This window comes from Stenella coeruleoalba, assembly GCF_951394435.1.
Source record: "Stenella coeruleoalba genome assembly, chromosome: 3".
Taxonomy (NCBI): Eukaryota; Metazoa; Chordata; class Mammalia; order Artiodactyla; family Delphinidae; genus Stenella; species Stenella coeruleoalba.
Genome location: NC_137148.1, coordinates 30,698,652 through 30,719,300, shown reverse-complemented (window position 1 = coordinate 30,719,300; position 20,649 = coordinate 30,698,652). Strand labels below are relative to the sequence as shown.

Sequence of the window (20,649 nt, the reverse complement as noted above, 5' to 3'; positions counted from 1 at the left end):
AATATCATTTGTGGGTCAATCTTTCTAGAAATGCATACCTGACTCTAATTATGAAAAAAAGCAGGCAAAATCAAATTCTACATTTTACAAAACGACTGGCTTACAGTCTTCAAAAATATCAAAGTGAAAAAGGGGCAGGGGAGCAGAGGAACTATTCCAAATCAAAGGAGACAAAAAGGCATGATGATTGAACTGGTGAGAAAATAATTAGGGACAAGATCATTAAGATAACTGATGAAACTATTGACTATGGATTAAATAGTATTTTATCAACGTTAAATTCATGGTTATATAAAAAAATGTAATGTTATTAGGAACACCACACTAAAGAATTTAAGAGCAAAGGAGCATGATGTTTGCAAAAGCTGGGGGAAATTAAACACACATACATAATTTTTATGTATGTGCGTATACATATGCGTGTGAGTGTCTGGGGGGGTATATAAGTGAGGTGGGAGGAAAGGAGGGAGAGTGTATATTAGTCGAGGGAGGAAGGGAGGAAGAGATGAGGGGGAGATAAAGCAATGGGGTGAAATGTTAGCAATTGGTAAATCTGAAAAAGGGGTATAAAGAAGCTGTGTACTGACTTTACAACTTTTCTGTAAATTTGAAATTACATGAAAATAAATACTTTAAAAAATATATTCTGGCTGCTCTGTGAAGAAAAGTCTGCTGCAAAAACAAAATAGGAATTAAGAGGGTCAACTGGGAAGATATTGATGTGGTTCATGTGAAAATTGACAGTGGCCTGGACTAGGGAATAGCAAGAAAGTGTTCAGAAGTGAGAAGATTTGGGATACATTTTAAAGACAGAGACAATAGGATTCCCTAAAGAATTGGATCTGGGCTATAATAACAGATGAAGCCAATGCCTGTGATCTGAGCAACTGTGTGAATGGGGTGACTGTATAAATACGTGTCATTCTTTCTGGCCATGGAGAACATGAACCTCATTCTGTGTTTAGGGAATTCGCCCCAAAAATGACTCTTCGTAGAAGACAGAGGCTACCACTCATAGAGAAGCAAAAAGTCAGGTGCCAACTTTGCCAGCCTCCCTTACAGATACGACACAGGAAATACAATTGAGCTCCAGCCACAACATTCATTTTGAGCTGTGGCTCAAAGACAATGAGGATACCCTCTTTCTATCTCAGTCCATTCAGGCTGCTACAACAAAAATACCATAAACTGAGTGGCTTATAAACATCAAACATTTATTTCTCATAGTGCTGGAGGCTGGGAAGTTCAAGATCAAGGCAGTTTTAGTGTCCGAACTTCCTAATTCACAGATGCGGTCTTTCTGCTATAACCTCACATGGTGAAGGGGAAAGAGAAGTTTTTCTGTCCACTTTCATAAGGGCACTAAACCCATTCATGAGAGTCCTGCCTTCATGACTTAATCACCACCTAAAGGCACCACCTCCTAGTAACATCACGTTGGGGAGACACAACATTCAGACCTGAAGACTCTCCTTCAGGACAGCAGTACTGCATCTCCTGCAAGACAGAGTTCCCTGCTCTTCAGTAGCAGTGGTACAAGCTGTGACATTCAATGTCTGGCAGTGGCCCTCATGATTTTATCAGCAAACCAGGTTTGTAGCGTGGTTTGGGGGCATTGTTCCTGCATTTCACATCAAGTGTCATTCACCCCTTCCAGCATTCTCATTACACATAAATCAAGTAGAGTAAGCTTCTGCTGCAATAACAGGTACTGAAATCCTCGCTCATAATTTTTATCAGGCAACTGCAGTGAATTAAATACATTTTGCAGGAGGTTCCAGTTTCACTCCAGATGGAATATACACATTCCATCCTATCACTCCATCTGATTACAATAAGTTCTGAACAAAATTTTAAAAGTTACTGCCAGAAGACACTGAATAGTAGATAAGATCAAGCAAAAAGGATACAGAACCCAGGTCCCAAGGAGCAGTGAGGTGATGAATTTCCTGGGGGGATGTTTTCTGCCTTCTCACTTCCCAACATAGGCTCTGGGGCAGCCCACATTGACAACTGAGAGCAAGAGCAGATAGACGGGGTTCCAAGAAAAGGCTGCAATCTCCAGAGGGTAGGGGTGGTGGGTAGGGAGAGTAGTGAAGGACCTGGGAGACAAACTCTTGTGACCTGACCTACCCTATGCCAGGCAAGCACAAGGAACAAAGCTGCCGGTCTCCCCTCCTCAGTGCTGGTACCAGACATGGAAGTAGCCTTTACAGGCCAAAGAACTACTGACTGCCTCCTTTTCACACCAGGCAAGCAGTGGCTCTGAGGTGGCCCTTCTCATCCTCCCAACCAGCTGCAGTGGCCCTGTGAGGCGATCACAGCAGATGACTACCAGCAACAAAACAGTAACTGCCCTCTCCCTGGTGACAGGAGAAGCCCTTCGGGGAGGATATCTGTTGGCTCTCCTGACCTTACACCAGGGAAAGGCCAGCACCAAAGAGGCAAGGCGTCTCCTACCCTGACCCAAAAGCAGCAAGGACAGCAACCTCAATGGGGTAGAACACTTTTGATGTTCCATGCCCTCTACTAGGCCAACAAAGTAAGCCTAAGCCTTCCAACCATACAGTAGCATTTGTAGGACAAAAACCTTCTGATACTCTATGCTTTACATTGGGATAATGCCAACACAGACTAGCAGCACTCTCTTTTCCCACCAACTCATAGAAGCAGCTGCTGAGGGGTAGGTAAAACTTGATTTCCCCATCCCATTCCAGCTTTGCCCAGAGGCATACCCAGTTATAGGAACTGCTACATAGCACAAAAAGAGTAAGTCTCTGGTTTTCCAGCAAGAACACCAGAACAGAAAACTTCTGAAAACAGAGGGTAAAGGGAAAATTATGGGCTTAAGGAATAAGAAAGGTAGAGAAAAATAGCATCTAAATCTGTACAGAAAGTCCTGAGCTCACTCCTGAGGTACATATATGTAAAACCTGTCAGAATCAACTGAGGAAAAGCACTGAGATCTCAAGATGGTGAAGACTACCATCAACGTTCCACACAGACTCCTGGGTAACACACACATGAGACAAACCAGAATAGCATACAAAGGCATAAAGGCTTTGGAAATTAAACCAATACTGGAAGTAAAAACAGCTCACAGAAGTCAGGTCAGGACATACAGTCTAAAACTAATCAGACTGACTGTCAGCTTAAAAGAAACCACATATTCACATAAGCAAAAAAACCCTCTAGCATTCTCCAGAAGTTTTAGACAGGAGTCAGAATCTCATAACACAGTATTCAAAGTGTCAAGGATACAATCCAAAATTTAACATACAAAGAACCAGGAGAATCTAACCAGCTCTCAAGAAATAAGACAAAAGATGCCAACCACAAGATGACCCAAATGTTAGAATTATCAGGAAACTACTTTAAATCAGTGTTTACAATCATGATACAAAAAGGGAAAGCAAACACTTTTGAAACAAATACAAAGATAGACATGCTCAGCAAAGAAAAACAGACTAATTTTTTAAAATGGTTGTACTGAAAAATAATGGAAATTAAAAATTCACTGGAGGGGCCCAATAGTAGAATGGATACGTCAGAGGACAGAGTCAGTGAACTTGAAGACAGGTCAATAGAAATAATTCAATCTAAACCATAGGAAGAAAAAGGAATAGGGAAAAAATGAGCAGAGACAATAATATTAGACAATATCAAAAGATTTAGTATTCATGTTATATAAGATTCAGAAAGAAGAGATAGGTGCAAAAAATTTTTGAAGAAATAATGGCTAAAAATGTCCCCAAAGTGGTGAAAAATGTAAACTTACAGATCTAAGAACCTCAGTGAATGCCAAACAAAATGAACTGAAAACAAAAACAAACTAATGAAAGCCAGAAGACAGGGGAACAATACTTTTAAAGTAATGAGAGAAAAATACTGTCAAGTTGAATGTACAGAAAATGTACTTCAGGAGTGAAGGTGAAATAAAGACATTCTAAGATGAAAGAAAACTAAGAGAACTAATTCACATGGAAAATAAAAGAATAACAAAAAATTTCAAGAATCATTTTATTATTTCAAGATTATTATTTTTTATTCTTATTATTTTATTATTTCAAAAAATATTAATTTAAGAATAATCATGAGGACCTTCCTGGTGGTGCAGTGGTTAAGAATCCGCCTGCCAACGCAGGGGACACGGGTTCGAGCCCTGCTCCGGGAAGATCCCACATGCCACAAAGCAACTAAGCCCATGTGCCACAACTACTGAGCCTGTGCTCTAGAGCCCGCGAGCCACAACTACTGAGCCCACGTGCCACAACTACTGAAGCTCGTGTGCCTAGAGCCCATGCTCTGCAACCAGAGAAGCCACTGCAGTGAGAAGCCTGTGCACCGCAATGAAGAGTAGCCCCCCACTTGCCGCAACTAGAGAAAGCCTGCACGCAGCAATGAAGACCAAATGCAGCCAAAAATAAATTAATTTTAAAAAATAAACATGAAAAGAAGGAACAAAGTTGAAGGATTCACACTTTCCAATTTCAAAATTATCTACATGTCAATGTTAATAGCAGCTTTATTCATAAAGCTTTGTAGGTAAAACATGTTTTGCCAATGGAACAGATGTGCAGTGAGAGGGAAAGGGGGCAGTAAAGAAGACGTTTCAAGGAGAGAATAATCAACTGTGTCAGACACTGCTGAGAGTTACAGTATTATGAGAACTGACCACCAGATATGAATGGCATGATGGGTGGGCGCCATGAACAGATAAGTGAGTTAGGTTCCCCTCAATTCTGTGCACCTAAGGTACTAAAAGATAGTAATTAAACTGGCTCATAGAGTAAAATCATAGGACTGTCAGGGATCCCATTAAGCTCTTTCCAAAATAGAAATTTGCCAGTCTTTGCTTATTTAAGAAAAAAAAAAGAATTTCTAATACCAAGCAGTAAATAGGTACCTGATCTAGTTTCACCCCATTAAATATCTGCCTCTGGGAAAACAGCTCATGACTTGCAACAGAAAGAACACCCCAATAATCCCAAGATATGCCCTGCCTTCAAGGACCTAGATCCTAAACTGCCTTGGCTTCCTCAATCTTGCACACTACTCCACACCTTCATTCTCCCGCTCTGCTTAGCTCAGCTCCACCTCCACTGACATCTCCGCCTGGCCTCTTAATCTAATGTGGAGCCTGCTTACCTCCCAGTCAGTTCCTAGTTTACCATCTTCCTCTCCCACTCCCAGACTCAGGGATTCACCCATTCTCAGCACAATGGGTGCTGCTCAGTCCAGTTCTTAGAATCCCACTTACTATGCTTTGACATAACAACAACCCCAAAACTGACCCAGCCCATACAGGTCTTGAAGGCAGGCTCCAGAAAACAGGTCTTCTACTGATATTTGTTGACTAGAGTTGAAATAGCATCTTGAAATATAAAGGATAGTTCTAAGAGGACCAAAAGAAGATGATCCTTATTACATAGAACACTATGATAAAAGGTGGTCACCTTAGTTGTTGAATACACAGAATATGAACACAAATAGTAAGTTAAACTGAAGAAATCTAAAAGACTATGAATGTTTCTTGTTTGTAAAGACAAGAGTATGACAAAGGCAATGGGAATGTTAAGTACCCTTGTGTTAAAACAGTGACGAAAATTAGTCATAACAAAAAATGAAGTTCAACTAAGGATTCTTAAATGGAACTAAACAGATTCAGTACCAAGGCTAACATTAGTGGAAAAATTTTTAAAGTGACATCTATTAAAGAAGAGTCGGTGACTAAAACACTTTTTCATCAAATAAACTAGGTTTTCTCTCTTTCTCCTTTATCTGAACATAGGCAGGCGCCCCTGGAAAAAAAAAAACTTGTTTCCCTCATTTATTTAACAGCCTTAACTGGAAAGAGCCTAGTAGAAAGAATGAAACATCCATTTGTTTCTCATAATATGCTAAACTTTGCATACAGAGAGGACATTATCAAACCATGACGACTATTGGTTTCCTCTAACACACGCGCGCGCGCGCACACACACACAGAGAGGTGTGCTGATCAGTACTTGTCCGTCCATACCCCCGCGGCAGCCTCATGACAAACGCTGTAAAACAGCTGCCTCGCCACAGCACCATTTGTACTCACTGAATGAAGTGAGGCTCTGTGACCCACAAAAATGAAAGTACCCATGTCTTTGGCATATGGTGAGCTAACTAACAGAAACAACTCCTATGAAGAGATGAAATGCATCAGGGAATATACCTTGAGCTTTAATCCAAAAGTTCTTCTTAACCAAAGTCTATTCATGGGCTTTCAGGAATCACCAAACTTTCTGAAGTTGCCAGCAAGATTTTCTGTCGGTATATTTTGCTGGAGAAAACGTTCATAGCTTGATTTTGGGAGGTGGCAAACTTCTTCTCTAATGGACTACATAGTAACTATTTTAGGCTTTCTGGGCCACATGGTCATTGAGGCAACTACCCAAATTCTACCACTGTAAGTACAAAAGCAGTCATGGACAATAGTAAATGAATGGGCATGGCTGTGTTTCAGTAAAACTTTTATTTACAAAACACAGGTTGCAGGCTGGATTTGGACCACAGGCTATATCCTGCTGACCCCTGTTGTAATCCATCACACTCTTAGTAATTTACTTCTAGGAATCAAGGACTCTGAAGTCCAAATCTTTCTAATTCCTGAGCAATTTTAAAATCCATTTGAAGATATCAAAGAGATCGATTCATTCTTCTTTGATCTACTCAACTCCAACGACCTCTTCTAAGATACTTCAGCAGCCCCAACTATGGCTAACTCTGTCCACAGATGGTTCCTTTTCTGAAATCAAGAACTTTCTTTTCAACATCCTAAATTTCAACCAATCACTCAGTGTAAACCTGAGTGTCCTTTTGCTGTACTTATAATGCACAACTTTTGTTATGGAATAACCCCCCCTCATCATCATTGTACTACATTCAAACACCTCGGGCTCATGAATAGACTCAGGGATATCATACAAATATGCCAAATGACTATCTACAAATTTAGATTTGGTGGTCATTAATGCTCCCACAACTCTTCCAGCAATTTTCCTCTCACACCATCAATAGCTATTCTAAGCCTTCACTGTCCTACATAAGGCCTCATCCCAACACCTCCTAACACAAAACTAGGAAATGACCCTGTGACTACATGGTGATACCTTCAACTGCCTATCTAAGGCTCACCACCTATAAACGTACCTGCACATGAGCCCATCCTTATCCCTCCATTCCCAGTGTAAATAAATTCCCTCCTCCCACTCAAAGCTAATTCCTGCTCTTATGTCTGATCTCTATCACTACCACCTCCTCAGGGACTTTCATAATTACTTAGTATGTTTGGTATTTGCAGAACCGTGTTAGTTTTCTATTGCTGTGTAACAAATTACCACCAACTTAGGGGTTTAAAACAACTCCAATTTATTAGCTAACAGTTTGGGGGGTTAGAAGTCCAGTCACAATCCAGAAGTCTGAATTTTCTGCTCAGGGTCTCATAGGCTAAAATCAGGATGTCGGTAGGGCTTCCTTCTGGAGGCTCTGGGGAAGCATTTGTTTCCAAGTTCATTCAGGTTGCTGGCAGAATCCAACTTCCTGTGGGTGCAGGACTAAGATGCCTATTTCATTGTATCTGTCAGCTGGGGGCTGCTCTCAGCATCTAGAGGCTGTGTCCTTGCCACATGGATTCCTTCACCTTCAAAGCCAGCAAATGAAAACCTTTCTCTTGTTGAATCTGAATTAGGCAAAGCCATGCCCCAAAATCTTTGCAAAAACAATCTCTTCTTGACATATACACACTACCATATATAAAACAGATAACTAATAAGGACCTACTATATAACACAGGGAACTCTACTCAATACTCTGTAATGGCCTATATGGGAAAATAATCTAAAAAAGAGTGGATATATGTATATGTGCAACTGATTCACTTTGCTGTACACCTGAAACTAACACATTGTAAGTCAACTATACTCCAATAAAAATTAAAAAAAAAAAAAGAACAGGGGAAAAAGAAATCCCTTCTTTAACCATAGCCCTTGCTGAAATGGCTAAGAAATAACCTCCTTAAGCTTCCTAGAGGTCACCTGGTTTGTTTGAGAAAATCTGTGAGGCACATGCTTCATTTCTTGAAAGAGTCTTTAGTGTGACTGACTATTCTGACCTTTTGATCTTTCAGAGGTTTTAGCAAAAGGTTATATAGCCACACCCTGGGCTTTTTCCTCTATGCCACACTTTCAGAAGCAATTTCTTCATTTTAACATTCTTTGCCATCTGGATAGGTTCAAAATTAACTAAATCATCTAGTACTCATTCCTTTTTAACAAGACTCCTCTCAGTTTACCTTTTTTCTCTCATATTTTATTATAAGTAGCAAGAAGAAACCAGGCAGTACTTTCAACATTTTGCTTGGAAATCTCCTTGGCTATAGCTATGCACCCAACTTCATCACTCAGGTTCTGCTTGCATCTTCAAAGCCTTGAACAGAGAATCACCCTTGAGTCAAATCCCTCGAATTTTAAAATCCTTTTTTGCCAGGAAGAGCCCAATCCCTTTTAAGGGCTCATCTGATTAGGCAGGATGCACTGAAGATAATTTTCCTTTCTTAAAGACAACTGTGCCAGACAATATAACCTCATCACAGAAGTATCTCATCATAGTCATTGGTCACATCCACACCCAAGGGGAGGGGCAGGGAATCTTGGGTGCCTTCTTAGAATTCTTCCTACAAGGACTGTGTGTGTAGCAATTCTTAAATTACTTTCTATGGACTATACCACTGAAGAAATGAGAAAATATACTGGTGATGCTGGAGGCCAAGTTTCTCACTGGAGAAGTGAAATACAAATATGGAATGGGGAAAGGCTAGGAAGTTGGATTACAATTAGATATATCAGGGTGAACTCATGATTTTTTAATATATTTTGTTTATTTTTTGATTGGTTGGTTTATCCTCCCAGCCCCAGCTCTGTCTTCTGAAATTGTCTAGAAGCATTAACACCTCAGCAGCAATGAACATATCCAGTGCCCAGATGTTGATTTGTAAATAGAATTCCCTATTCAAAAGAGCCATGGAATGCTAGAGAAATCAGAACAGAAAAGTACAAGGTGAGCCAGGAACTTTTGTTGTGCCAGATGTAAGAAAGTACCCCCCAAATGATGGGGATATGTCAAAAGGATAGAAACCAGTGTTATGGAGTTTCTATTAGATAAAAAGCTCTGGAAATATTCAGAAACTGCAAAGAAACACAATGTACTTTAAATCACTGCATTTTTTAGAGTTTATATTTGCAGTTAAAACCATCAGTTACAAATGCTTAAGGAAATAAAAATATACCTAGAATTCACAGTTTACAATATTTTACTCCTAAGAAACAATATTTACCATTAAAAGGACACGACTAAAATATTTCATCTCCAAATAATAAGGGCAATTTTCTCGAGTGGCTGGATATCAGAATAACTACACGTACTATTCAAATATAAATACAGCATCTGAAAATACCTTTTCCCCAGAATTCCTTATAAAGCTTCTAATCTCCATAATTAAAGTATACTCACAGAGAGATGGCCCACTAAAATATTCAAGAATCCTGATGTCCCCTGAGCCTGTCCCCTCCCACTTTAGCCAAATAATTATGAAATAAATGGCACAGAACTGTTTTAATGTTGAAAAAGAAAAAGGCTGAAGGCAAAGTATGTGTCTAAGAGTTTAAAGTAATAGAGAAAAACACTCTCTGGGACTTCCCTGGCGGTCCAGTGGTTAAGACTCCGCACTTGCACTGCAGGGGGCGCAGGTTTGATCCGTGGTAGAGAACTAAGATCCCACATGCCGCAGGGCGCGGTCAAAAAGAAAGAACAGATAAAAAGAAAAACACTCTCTGATTGGAAGTAATGTACTAACATTCTCATTTAGAATAAGTAAGTTTTAGATGACAATATAACTACAGTTTTTAAAGCATGCTTTTGAATGGTTTAAGGGTTGATTCCTGTTTATCCTTGTCCTACTTTCCTAATGACTTAAACCTGAAGAAGTAAGGTCCCATTTTCCCAGATAATATAACCAATAAATCCCATGAACCCCAGATCAGTGACCTTCATATTTTAAAGACACAGCAGAACCTGATTTTCAAAGGCTATCTTATAGAGAACTCCAACACATAAAACAGACAAAATTGGACCTTCTCTGGCCGAAGGAGGAGGCCTGCTGCCCCTCACTCACACTCTAAGGCCTCTCATTCCACCCCACTACAGGCCCTGAGGCACTGGCATACAATCCCAAGACTGCAGAACATGTAAAATGTGGCTCCAAACAATAAATGATGTAAAGGTTCCGGTGTGATCAGAAAAAATGTTTTTCAGATGCATAAAAGAAAAAATACAGAAACGGACATCTTAATAGTGATTATATTTGGGTAGTAGAGTTACAAGTATTTTTTCTTTTTTTATTTTCCAAATTTTTAATAGTCAATAAGAATTAGTTAGAAACCCAATAAACTATTTTTAAAAGGTATAAATATGAATACTCTCCCTGTAATGTAATGCATTGTGTTGCAGTATGCAACAGAAAAAAAAAATTCTGTACCACTATAGGTACACATTAAAAAGAAATATACACATACACACAAAGACACAAAGATTAGAGATAAAAATCTAATGATATAACAATTTAATAATCTAATTAGAAAGGCCTGTTTATGTTTGAAGTACATAATGTTTTATAATAATAGATCAGATATATTTAATAGTTTCCTTTAATGTCCTACTTGTTGAACTTTCCAGTAAAGCCACAAGTTAATAATTACTCTTGGAATCAGAAAAGAAGCTTAGAAATTAAGAAAAAGTGTCCAATGAAATCTGCTTCTTTCAAATAATAATTCTTGCATTTCTAAAACCCATCACTCAAGCCAAAGACTACAATTAAGTTACAAGTAATGTTTCCTAAACAAATAGTTAATTATATTTGCTTCTGGAAAATGGAGAGAGTAAATATTAACCATGATTTTGAAATCAAAGCAGAGATAATATTAGACAAGATTGGGAGAGTTATAATATTTAGTTACAATATACGGTTGTTTCTTGCATATTGGTAATTAACTTAATATTTTAATTTCCTACATTTCTACATAGATTTGTTTATCCACCCTCATCCTACTTTCCCAATAATCTTACTATATGTAATATATATATATATATATTTATATAAACATATATATATTTCTGAAACTGCAGAAACAACCAGATGCAGAACCAACCAGATTTCTTTCTTCTTGAAATTTTCTTGGCTAAAACCTAAATCCACAAAGTCTTAAGTCTTTTTATAACGTAAGAAGCCCTGAGCAGCTGAAATCATTAAGAGCTTAGAAACTGGCAAAAACTTCTCTTCCTCATATTATTTAAGCAAAATTGTAACCATAAACTAAAAAAGAATAAGTTAAATAAGAGTTTTTAAAGCTTTCCTTTCCACAAACCCATTGTTTAAATAAAGTTTTAGATTCCCAAAAGCTTCAAATAAAACAGATAAAAACAGAACTATTTGAGTTTAAGATAGGGAGATTGATCTGGAGCCCTATCTGCTTTATTTCCTTATCACCATCACCCTCAAAACAACATCTTTGGTGGAATCCTTAGGGCAATGATTTTAAGATGAGGGGAGAGAAACTCTAGTGGAATACGTGGGGGAAAAAAAACACTATTCAAGCCACCACTACAATATAATTGCATATAGCATTATGTTTAAATTATATTTGAATGCTGTTTGAATCATCTAACACACACTGGACACTCAATAAACAGTCAATAAACAAAAGGAAAGGCATAAGACTGTGATCCTCATTAGGATTAAGAAGCATTTCACTAGGCTTCAGCAGAGGGCAGTTTGAAACACACTGTATTAATTTATTCCAATAGCTCAACTAGAGCGCCTAAAATAGATTACAGTCAATTCTCATTACTCACAGTAGTTATGGTCTACAAAGTTCTGCAAACACTGAATTATCAAATACAGGATTAGATTGCTGCAAGTCTCTGGTCACATTTTTGTCAACCAATCAATACATAACTTTGTTTTATATATGTTTGTGTTTAAGGACATCTTTTATTTAACACATATAGTTGAGTCATTAACAATGAACTCATAGCTAACAGCACTATAACTCTTTCCTGAATGAAGCTTATCTAACACATGTATTTTCTCTATAAGGCACATCAAAGACTTTCTTGAACTTAGGTAACACTTGACAGGACTACAGCAATTCAGCTCTGGGGGCCATTTTAAACAGCAAGATCACCAACAAAAAGCACAAAAATAAGAAAAATGTAGCACTAAATAGACTTCCAAAAGGACACTTGATTACAGCATGAGAACTGAAACAAGAAGGTATAGCATCGCCTTGCTCAAATGCTTTTTTGCCACCTGCCAGATGCATGTCTGGAAGTTACCATGAAAGGGCTGTGAGTATTGATTTTGGGTTTACAAAAAAGTTTTAGCAAGTAGGTGAGCTTGCAAATACAGAAATCACAAATAATGAGGATCGAGTGTATTTTCTTAGACAATCAAATCTCATGTAAGATGCTGACTTAGGCACAACCCAAAAGGTACTAGAAGAAGGTACTAGATAGGAGGGGAAGAAAGAGTGAAAATCAGAATTCAAATGAAGGCTCAAAATTCTACATCAACCATATGCACTGACACTTTAACATACCTTTAAATCATTTTTATTTATGTATAGGAGAGATTTACTTAGAGAAATATTACAACACATAAAAACTACATAAAGTCTTAATTTCCACTCATACAGTGGTAGACTTGATATAATACATAATAAAAACCTTTTAAAATCCAGAATGCACAAAGTGCTGCACAGTGTGGTCACTAAATTAAAAATTGCATTATTGTTCCCAATCCATCACCCCTCCCTGTATCCACAACCTCTGACATGTGGTACTACAGTTCCTCTCACTAGAGACCAGATGTTACTCATGGTCATGTGATTTGCTTTGGTCAGTGGAATGTTCGTGGACATGATATGAGCAATGGCTTGAAATATGCTTTCAGAGTTGGAGTTTCCTTCTTGTATTTCTGCCATCACCATAAGAAAAACATGCCCTCAGGTAGTCTGTTTGTACAAGGAGGAACAGAGTCACACAGAACAAGCCTACACTCTATCTGCAGCTTGGAGCCAAGCCCAGGCAAGAGCAGCCAACCCATATATATGTTAGCAATTATAAATAAGCCATTAAGCTTCATAGCATTATTGGGACTACAGTTAATTGGTATTTAATATACATTAATTTTAAAATATCATTATACCACTAAAATCCTTTACATAAAAAGATTGATGAGACCCTTTTTCATTCTTGTCCTAAAGCCTAGTACATAGTAGGTTTGTGGTAGACTGTATTTCAAAAGATGGCTGCATTCATATCTCGCAACCCCCGTGATACTTTACAATGTGATCTTGCCATTCACCCACCAAATGGTGACGTCTATCTCCTCTCTCCCCGAATTTGGGCTGGTCCTATGATGCTGTGTAAGACTCAACACCAGACCTTAAGGAATCTGAAGTTCCCATGTTCATCCTTCATGGAACCTAGTCACCAAGCAGCAAGTCAAACCACACTAAGTGTCTACCACACTGTGAGAAAACCCAAACTAGACACGTGGAAGGAGAAAGGGGGCAGGGTTGGAGGGAGAGAATGTGTGCGTGTGTGTGTGTAGGAGAGAGAGAGAGAGAGAGAAGGGGTAGGGGAAAGAGGAAGAGAGAAAGAAATGCCACTGGTGAGAGCACCAGCTGTAAACCATCAGAGTGAGGTCATTTTGGACTTTACAACTATCCTAGTGCCCCAGCTGACACTATGAAGCAGAAGAACTTCCTGGTCAATGCACAAAATTGCAAGAAATAATAAATTATTTTTAAGACATTAACTTTGGGGGTAAATTATGGCAGCACCAACATGTTGTTAGTAAATGTGTACTGAATTAATTAAATTCACTAAAATATTGTGTCATACTTACCTTGGTGTTGGCCATATCTACAATATACTGGTCTCCCTTTATACACTCCATTACTTCAAAACCATCTCTGTCAATCACTTTGGCCTGAGAGCTTCCAGATACAACAAGAATCATGTCTCCTGTGTTACTGTACTGTAATGACTTGATCTGATGGCTATGAAAAAAAAAAAAGACAATCTGGTAAGACACTGAGCATGTTTATACTTTCACTTATTAAGCACTGTCAGAAAAACAGTCACACAACTCCACAAATTGTTAATTCTACAAAATCAGGAACATCAACCTCAAATGGGCCCTCAACACCAGTGCCTACCCTGTTAAGTTCTCCTCCCACTCTCCACAGCAAGCTATTAAAATCTCTACTCACCTTAGAATCTTCAACCCAAACAACTCCCCCTCTGTAGCTGTTGATTCTTCCTGCTCTTTCCCAGAAGAAACATATAAGAACTGCGTCAATGTCCTCTGATTACTGTTATAAATGTATCTGCTTCTGAATGCCTCTCTTGCCTCTTCCTTTTGATTACAATGGTGAAAATGAACCTCTTCCTGCCCCAGGCATATCTACTACCTATATTCTGGATCCCACCCCTTTCCAGTCTCCTCAGTAACTTCTGACTACTCTCCCTCTCTCTCCTCCCCTTCACAGCTAAGCTATCTAAACAAGTTTTCATCTCCCTCCTTATTTCTCTAGCACTGTAGTATCCTTTCCACCCTCACCACCCCACTGAAAGTGATCTTGCCATGTGGCTGTAGTGAATGCTACGATGTGCCACCCAGATCAATCCTTTCAGGACTGAAGTACTCATTCCCCCAAGCTTCCAGGATTTGGCCTGCTGGTGGCTTACAACTAAACTAAACCCTCAGGAATTTCCCTGAATCACAGAGAACTCCCTCATCCAAGGTTATGTTACCATCCCAAAACATCCCACAGTCAATGACTGGTCAATGTGCAATAAAATGGTCCAGCCCTCTGTTTCAATCAGGAATATCTCAGAAGGGTTATTCCAGCTTCAGATCTCCCTGCGGGAATCAGCTGAGACTGCTGTTGCAACTACCAAGCAATTCAGTTCCTCCATCTTCCTAATGCCGTTTCCCTGCACCTTCTCTCCTAGGGGTTGATCCCAGAAGCACTCCTCAACAAACCTCCTACATGCAAATCCTGAAGTTTCAAAATGTTTTGGGGGAACCTAACCTGAGAGACTTGGTAGCAAAAGTAGACCTGTGAAGTCCACTCCAGTGGTGTCACTGACTGGTTAGCAATGAGGACCCCATCTCTGGTGGTACATAGTCCCTGATAAGCTGCAGCAGCGCAAATGCAACTGCTAAAACTGTTGGTCAAAGGGAAGGCACTGGCTGGTGCAATACTTCAAGCATTTGAGAGGTACAGGAAAAGGAAGTAATTGAAAGGTCTATGGAACTGGGTAGCTTATTGCTAGGGGCAGTCAGCGCAAAAAAGAAAGACAATGAAAGGCTGAGGATGATTAATCACCAATTAAAGACTACAGACTGAAAGCCGGAGGGCCCATTTAGCAGCATATAAAGACAGGGTTATTGCTCTCTGTCAGGTAAGTGCTATGCAGTCACTGATCCCATAAAGCAGGTGTTTTCTACCTCTATTAGGAAGGAAGACCAAAAGCAGTTGACAGTCATATGTAAATCAACAGCAGCATACATTTACATGCTTGAACCAGGGCTATGTTAATTTTCTAGTCCTTTGTCTTAAAATAGTCCCAAGGGACCTGGATCACCTGGAGAATCCAAAGAAATTCATGCTGGTCCATGATCTCCATGACAGCATGTTAACTATATCAGGTGAGCAAAATGTCTAAACTACATTTGTTAGAAACACTCTCCCCAGGAGATGCGAGATAAAACCTAGAAAAGATCAGGAGACTGAGAAAAGGAGATGTGGGGAAGATCCACATAGACAGACATATGAAAGTGGACACCAAAAATGAAGCTCTTTGTATCACACGTTAACCTCAGAGAGCATCAACCTTAAAAGAGGCAATGAACAACCATGCAGACAAAGTTAGGTGGCCAGTTCAGCTGACATTAGCTAGCTTTTGTCATCGTCCACTCCACTCTTAACGCAATAGGCTCATAAATGAAACAGTGGTGCTAGCAGGGATGAAAGTTATGCATGGGAATGACAACAGCTCTCCAAAGTTGACCTAACTATTGCTGAAGGTCCCACCCGCCAGTAACAGAGGCCTATGGTAAGACCCCCTCCCAAAATCAATACTAAGCTAATAAATATGTAAAATACATAATATGAAAGACTGTGATACGTGTACAGGGAAAAACAGAATGGGGAAGGCAGATAGTACGTACCAAGGGGGCAGGAATAAATATTTTAAGTGGAGTGGTCAGGAAGTAGGTGACTGAATAGTTTATCAGGTAACTGACGTAGTAGGTTATGCAGATATTTTCAGGAAGAGTGTTCCGAGAAGAGGGAACAGTTACTAGAAAGGACCTGCAGGAAGAGAATACTTGCTTTGTTCCCAACGTGGCTGTAGAATGAGCAAAAAGAACAGGAGTTGGAGATAAGGTCAGAATGCAGCCAGTGGGGTGGTGCAGATCATGGAGGGCCAGGTAAGGCACCAAAAGGACCTTGGTTTTACTCTCTCTAGAAGAAATGAGAGGAAACCCACTAGAGCATTTTGAGCTGAGAAATGACACAATCTGACCTATTCTGTACAGAACCACTTTTTTGGCCTGGACTATTTTATAGTCTGAAGTCTATGGAGCCCTTCTTAGAATGTTTTTAAACACATAAAAAAAAACACACTAGACACACCATGGAAATCATTCATAAAGAAATAACTATAAAAATATATATTTTTTTAATTTGTGACATAATATGGAGTTTCTACACTAATGTATCAAGTAACTAGGCCTAGAGGCAGGTCTGATAACTTCTGTAATTTCAAAGCAGTGATGATCATAAACAATATATCTTTCAATATACCTGTAACAATGGTAATGTGATACGAAAGCATCTGAAATTTGCAGGTACACCTGTGACTCTGTTGCCTACTTTCATAATTAAAGGAAATGCTAAATTTCAGTTAGAAGTTAGTGAAAGGAAAGAAATTTTTATCCAGGTTCACAGAAATTGGGAGAACCAGACATTGAACTCATGAGCCACAGAATTCTGTATAACTATAATTAAGAAATTAAGTGACAAGGTAGAGATCTTATATAGAGAACTGAAAATAATAAAAAAGAAATATGAAGAAATTCTAGAATGAAAAATACATAACTGAAATTTAGAACTAATAAATGGGTTTAATAGCAGAGAATTAACAGTTAAAAGATCATTTTTAGATTGAAGCATGGTGAGAAAAAATGGAAAATGCAGAAAAAAACATAAGATACACATTAGATGTGGTAAGAAGGTCTCATACTGGAATTGCAGAATGGAAGGAGTGAGAAGCAAAATGTGCAGAGGTGACTGTCAAAATTGGAAACATGATAAAAGACACTAAACCAGAGATTCAGTAAGTATTATAAATACCAGAAGGATAGTAGAAAACCACACCCAGGCATATCATAGTAAAACTGCTGAAAACTTAAAGACAAAAGGAAAACGTTTAAAACAGCCAGAGCGGGGGGAAAAAATTCCTTCAAAAGGGTAAAAATAAAACTAACGGAAGACTTTTGCAAAGAAGCAACAAAAGCCAGAGGACAACGCAATGATATCTTCAAAGTTCTGAATAAAAATAACTGCCTAGATGGAATTATAGGATCACTAAAAATAAAGACAAAATAATTTCCCGAAAAACAGAAGCCAAAAGAGTTTGTCAACAGCTGACTATACTAACGGAAAGAGCCCTCAGGCAGAAAGAAAATGACCCCAGATAAAAGCATACAGAGTATGGTATGAAAAATAATAGAAAGGGAGGATATATAAGTAAATCTCAACGACTACTGACTTCATAAAACAACAATAATATATCTGATGGGACTTAAAATGTATACACACACACATACCCATATATAAAATTGAAATACATGAAAAGAACTGCAGAAGTGTAGGAGAGGATAAATGTAGTTACATATGGTAAATGTTCTAAAGTCTTTGTATTGACTGGGAAGGGGTGAAAGTACTAATTTTTAATAAAATTTCAGTCTATTATTAGAATATATAATGTAATCTTTAGGGTAAGCACTAAAGGAACAGTAAAAGACACTAACAAGCCAACTGAGAGGAGAATATATAGTATTAAAAAATTAATGCAGGGACTTCCCTGGTGGTGCAGTGGTTGGGAGTCCACCTGCCAATGCAGGGGACACGGATTCAAGCCCTGGTCCGGGAAGATCCCACGTGCCGCGGAGCAACTAAGCCTGTGTGCCACAACTACCGAGCCTGTGCTCTAGAGCCTGCGAGCCACAACTACTGAAGCCCATCTGCCACAACTACTGAGCCCACATGCCAAAACTACTGAAGCTTGCACGCCTAGAGCCCGTGCTCTGCAACAAGAGAAGCCACCACAATAAGAAGCCCACTCAACGCAATTAAAGAAAGCCCCTGCACAGCAACAAAGGCCTAACACAGCCATAAATTAATTAATTAAAAATTTAATGCAAAGGAAAGGACAGTAAATGGGAAATCAAACAGGCTGGACAAATAGAAAACAATGAATGAGATGGATGACTTATGCTCAAACTTATCAGCAATAACATTAAATATAATTAAATTAAGTATTACAATTAAAAGGCAAAGTTTTTAAGAATGATTAAAAAATAAGCTTTCACTTAAAAGAGATACTTCATACAGAGAGGAAGGTGTGAAAGCAAAAGGATGCAAAAACATAATTCACAAATACCGACTAAAAGAAAGCTGGTATATCTTACTAATATCAGGCAGAGTAGACTTTAAAGCAAAGAACACTAATGAAGGTATAAAGGACATTTCATAATGCCATTTGCAGCAACATGGATGGACCCAGAGATTATCATACTAAGTGAAGTAAGTCAAAGACAAATGCCATATGATGTCACTTACATGTGGCATCTAAAATACAACACAAATCAACTATCTATGAAACAAAAACAGACTCACAGACATAGAGAACAGACTTGTGGTTGCCAAGGGAGAAGTGAAGTAGGGGAGGGAAGGAATGGGAGTTTGAGATTAGCAGAGGCAAACTGCCATATATAGGATGGATAAACAAAAGTTTCTTATCAGGTTTTGGTATCAAGGTATTTCTGTTCTCATGAAAAAAACTGGAAAACATTCCTACTTTTTCTGTTCTCTAGAGATCTTTGGATATAACTTAATATTTTTTCTAGCTTTTTGAAATGGATGTTTAGATCATCAAAATGTTTTTTTGGTAATGTATGCATTTAAGTGTGTAAATTTTCTTCTAAATATGGCTTCGGCTGCATGTCACAAGTTCTAATCGATTGTCTTTTCATTATCACCCAATTAAAAATACTTTCTAATTTCTCTTGTGTTTTCTTCTTTGACCTAGGGATTATTTGCTTAATTTTCAAACATTTGGTTGTTTTCAAATTATTTTTTAGAGTTGCTTTCTCACTTAATTCCACTAGGATTAGAGAACATTTAGACTTTGGGCATTTACTGAGACTTGATTTACAGACCAGTATATGTCAATTTTAAAAGCATTATTTATATGCCTGAATGTATTTTGGAACAACATATGTAAATTAGTCATTTATTAATTATGTTGTTCAAATCTTCTATTTCCTTACTGATTTTTTTTTTCTTTTTGCAATATCAGTTACTGAGAAAGTCACACTCCCAGTATGACTGTGGATTTGCCTGTTTCTTCCTTTAGTTTTGTTGGTTTTTGCTTTATATATTTGGAGGTATATCTTTAGGTGCAAGTACATTTAAAACATCTTGGTGAATTGCACCTTTTTTCATTATAAAATGTCCTTTGTTTTTAGATTTTATTTAAGTATAGTTGATTTACAATGTTGTGTTAATTTATTCTGTACAGCAAAGTGACTCAGCTACACATATATACATTCTTTTTCATATTCTTTTCCATTATGGTTTGTCACAGGATATTGAATATAGTTCCCTGTACTATACAATAGCCAATACATCTTATGAACACAGATACAAAAAAACCTTCTAAACAAAATACTGGCAAATTGAATCCAGCAATATGTAAATACATCACAATCAAGTAAGAGTTATTTAAGGAAGGCAATATGGGTTTAACATCCAGTCGATTCATGTGATTTTCTATAACTACAGAATATAGTAGGAAAAATAATTCAAGTATTTCATAAACCTTATTAAAAGACATTATTAAGAATATGAATGGGCCAAGTCAAAGACTGGGAGAAAATATTCATAGTATGTATCTGACAAAGGATTCCTATCTAATACATGTAAAGAACTCCTAAAGTACAACAAGTAAAAAAAATGACCAACAACCCACTAAAAAGCATGCAAAAGGAATAGACACTTCACAAATTATATGCAAATGTCCTATGTAAACATTAAAAAATATGACTAATTACCAGACAGTGTAGGGGACCACAGTTAGGAGGAACAAGCCCATGAGACTACTTTATAGGCTTGAGGCCAGTCTATAGGCAAGATGCTTTGGGGATACATCCTGAACCCACCACAGCTATGGCCACATGTCAGACAGTCACATGTTATTAAA

At 38.2% G+C, this 20,649-nt stretch overlaps 1 protein-coding gene across 2 annotated transcripts in view; it reads right to left on the bottom strand.

Moving 5' to 3' along the window:
• WDR70 (WD repeat domain 70) overlaps positions 1–20,649 on the bottom strand; it is a 308,244-nt gene that overhangs the window by 192,691 nt on the left and 94,904 nt on the right. For both annotated transcript variants that reach the window (XM_079916599.1, XM_079916598.1), the window contains exon 8: positions 13,997–14,150. In XM_079916599.1, coding sequence (XP_079772725.1) covers positions 13,997–14,150 — 154 coding nt within the window. The remainder of the gene's footprint in view (positions 1–13,996; positions 14,151–20,649) is intronic.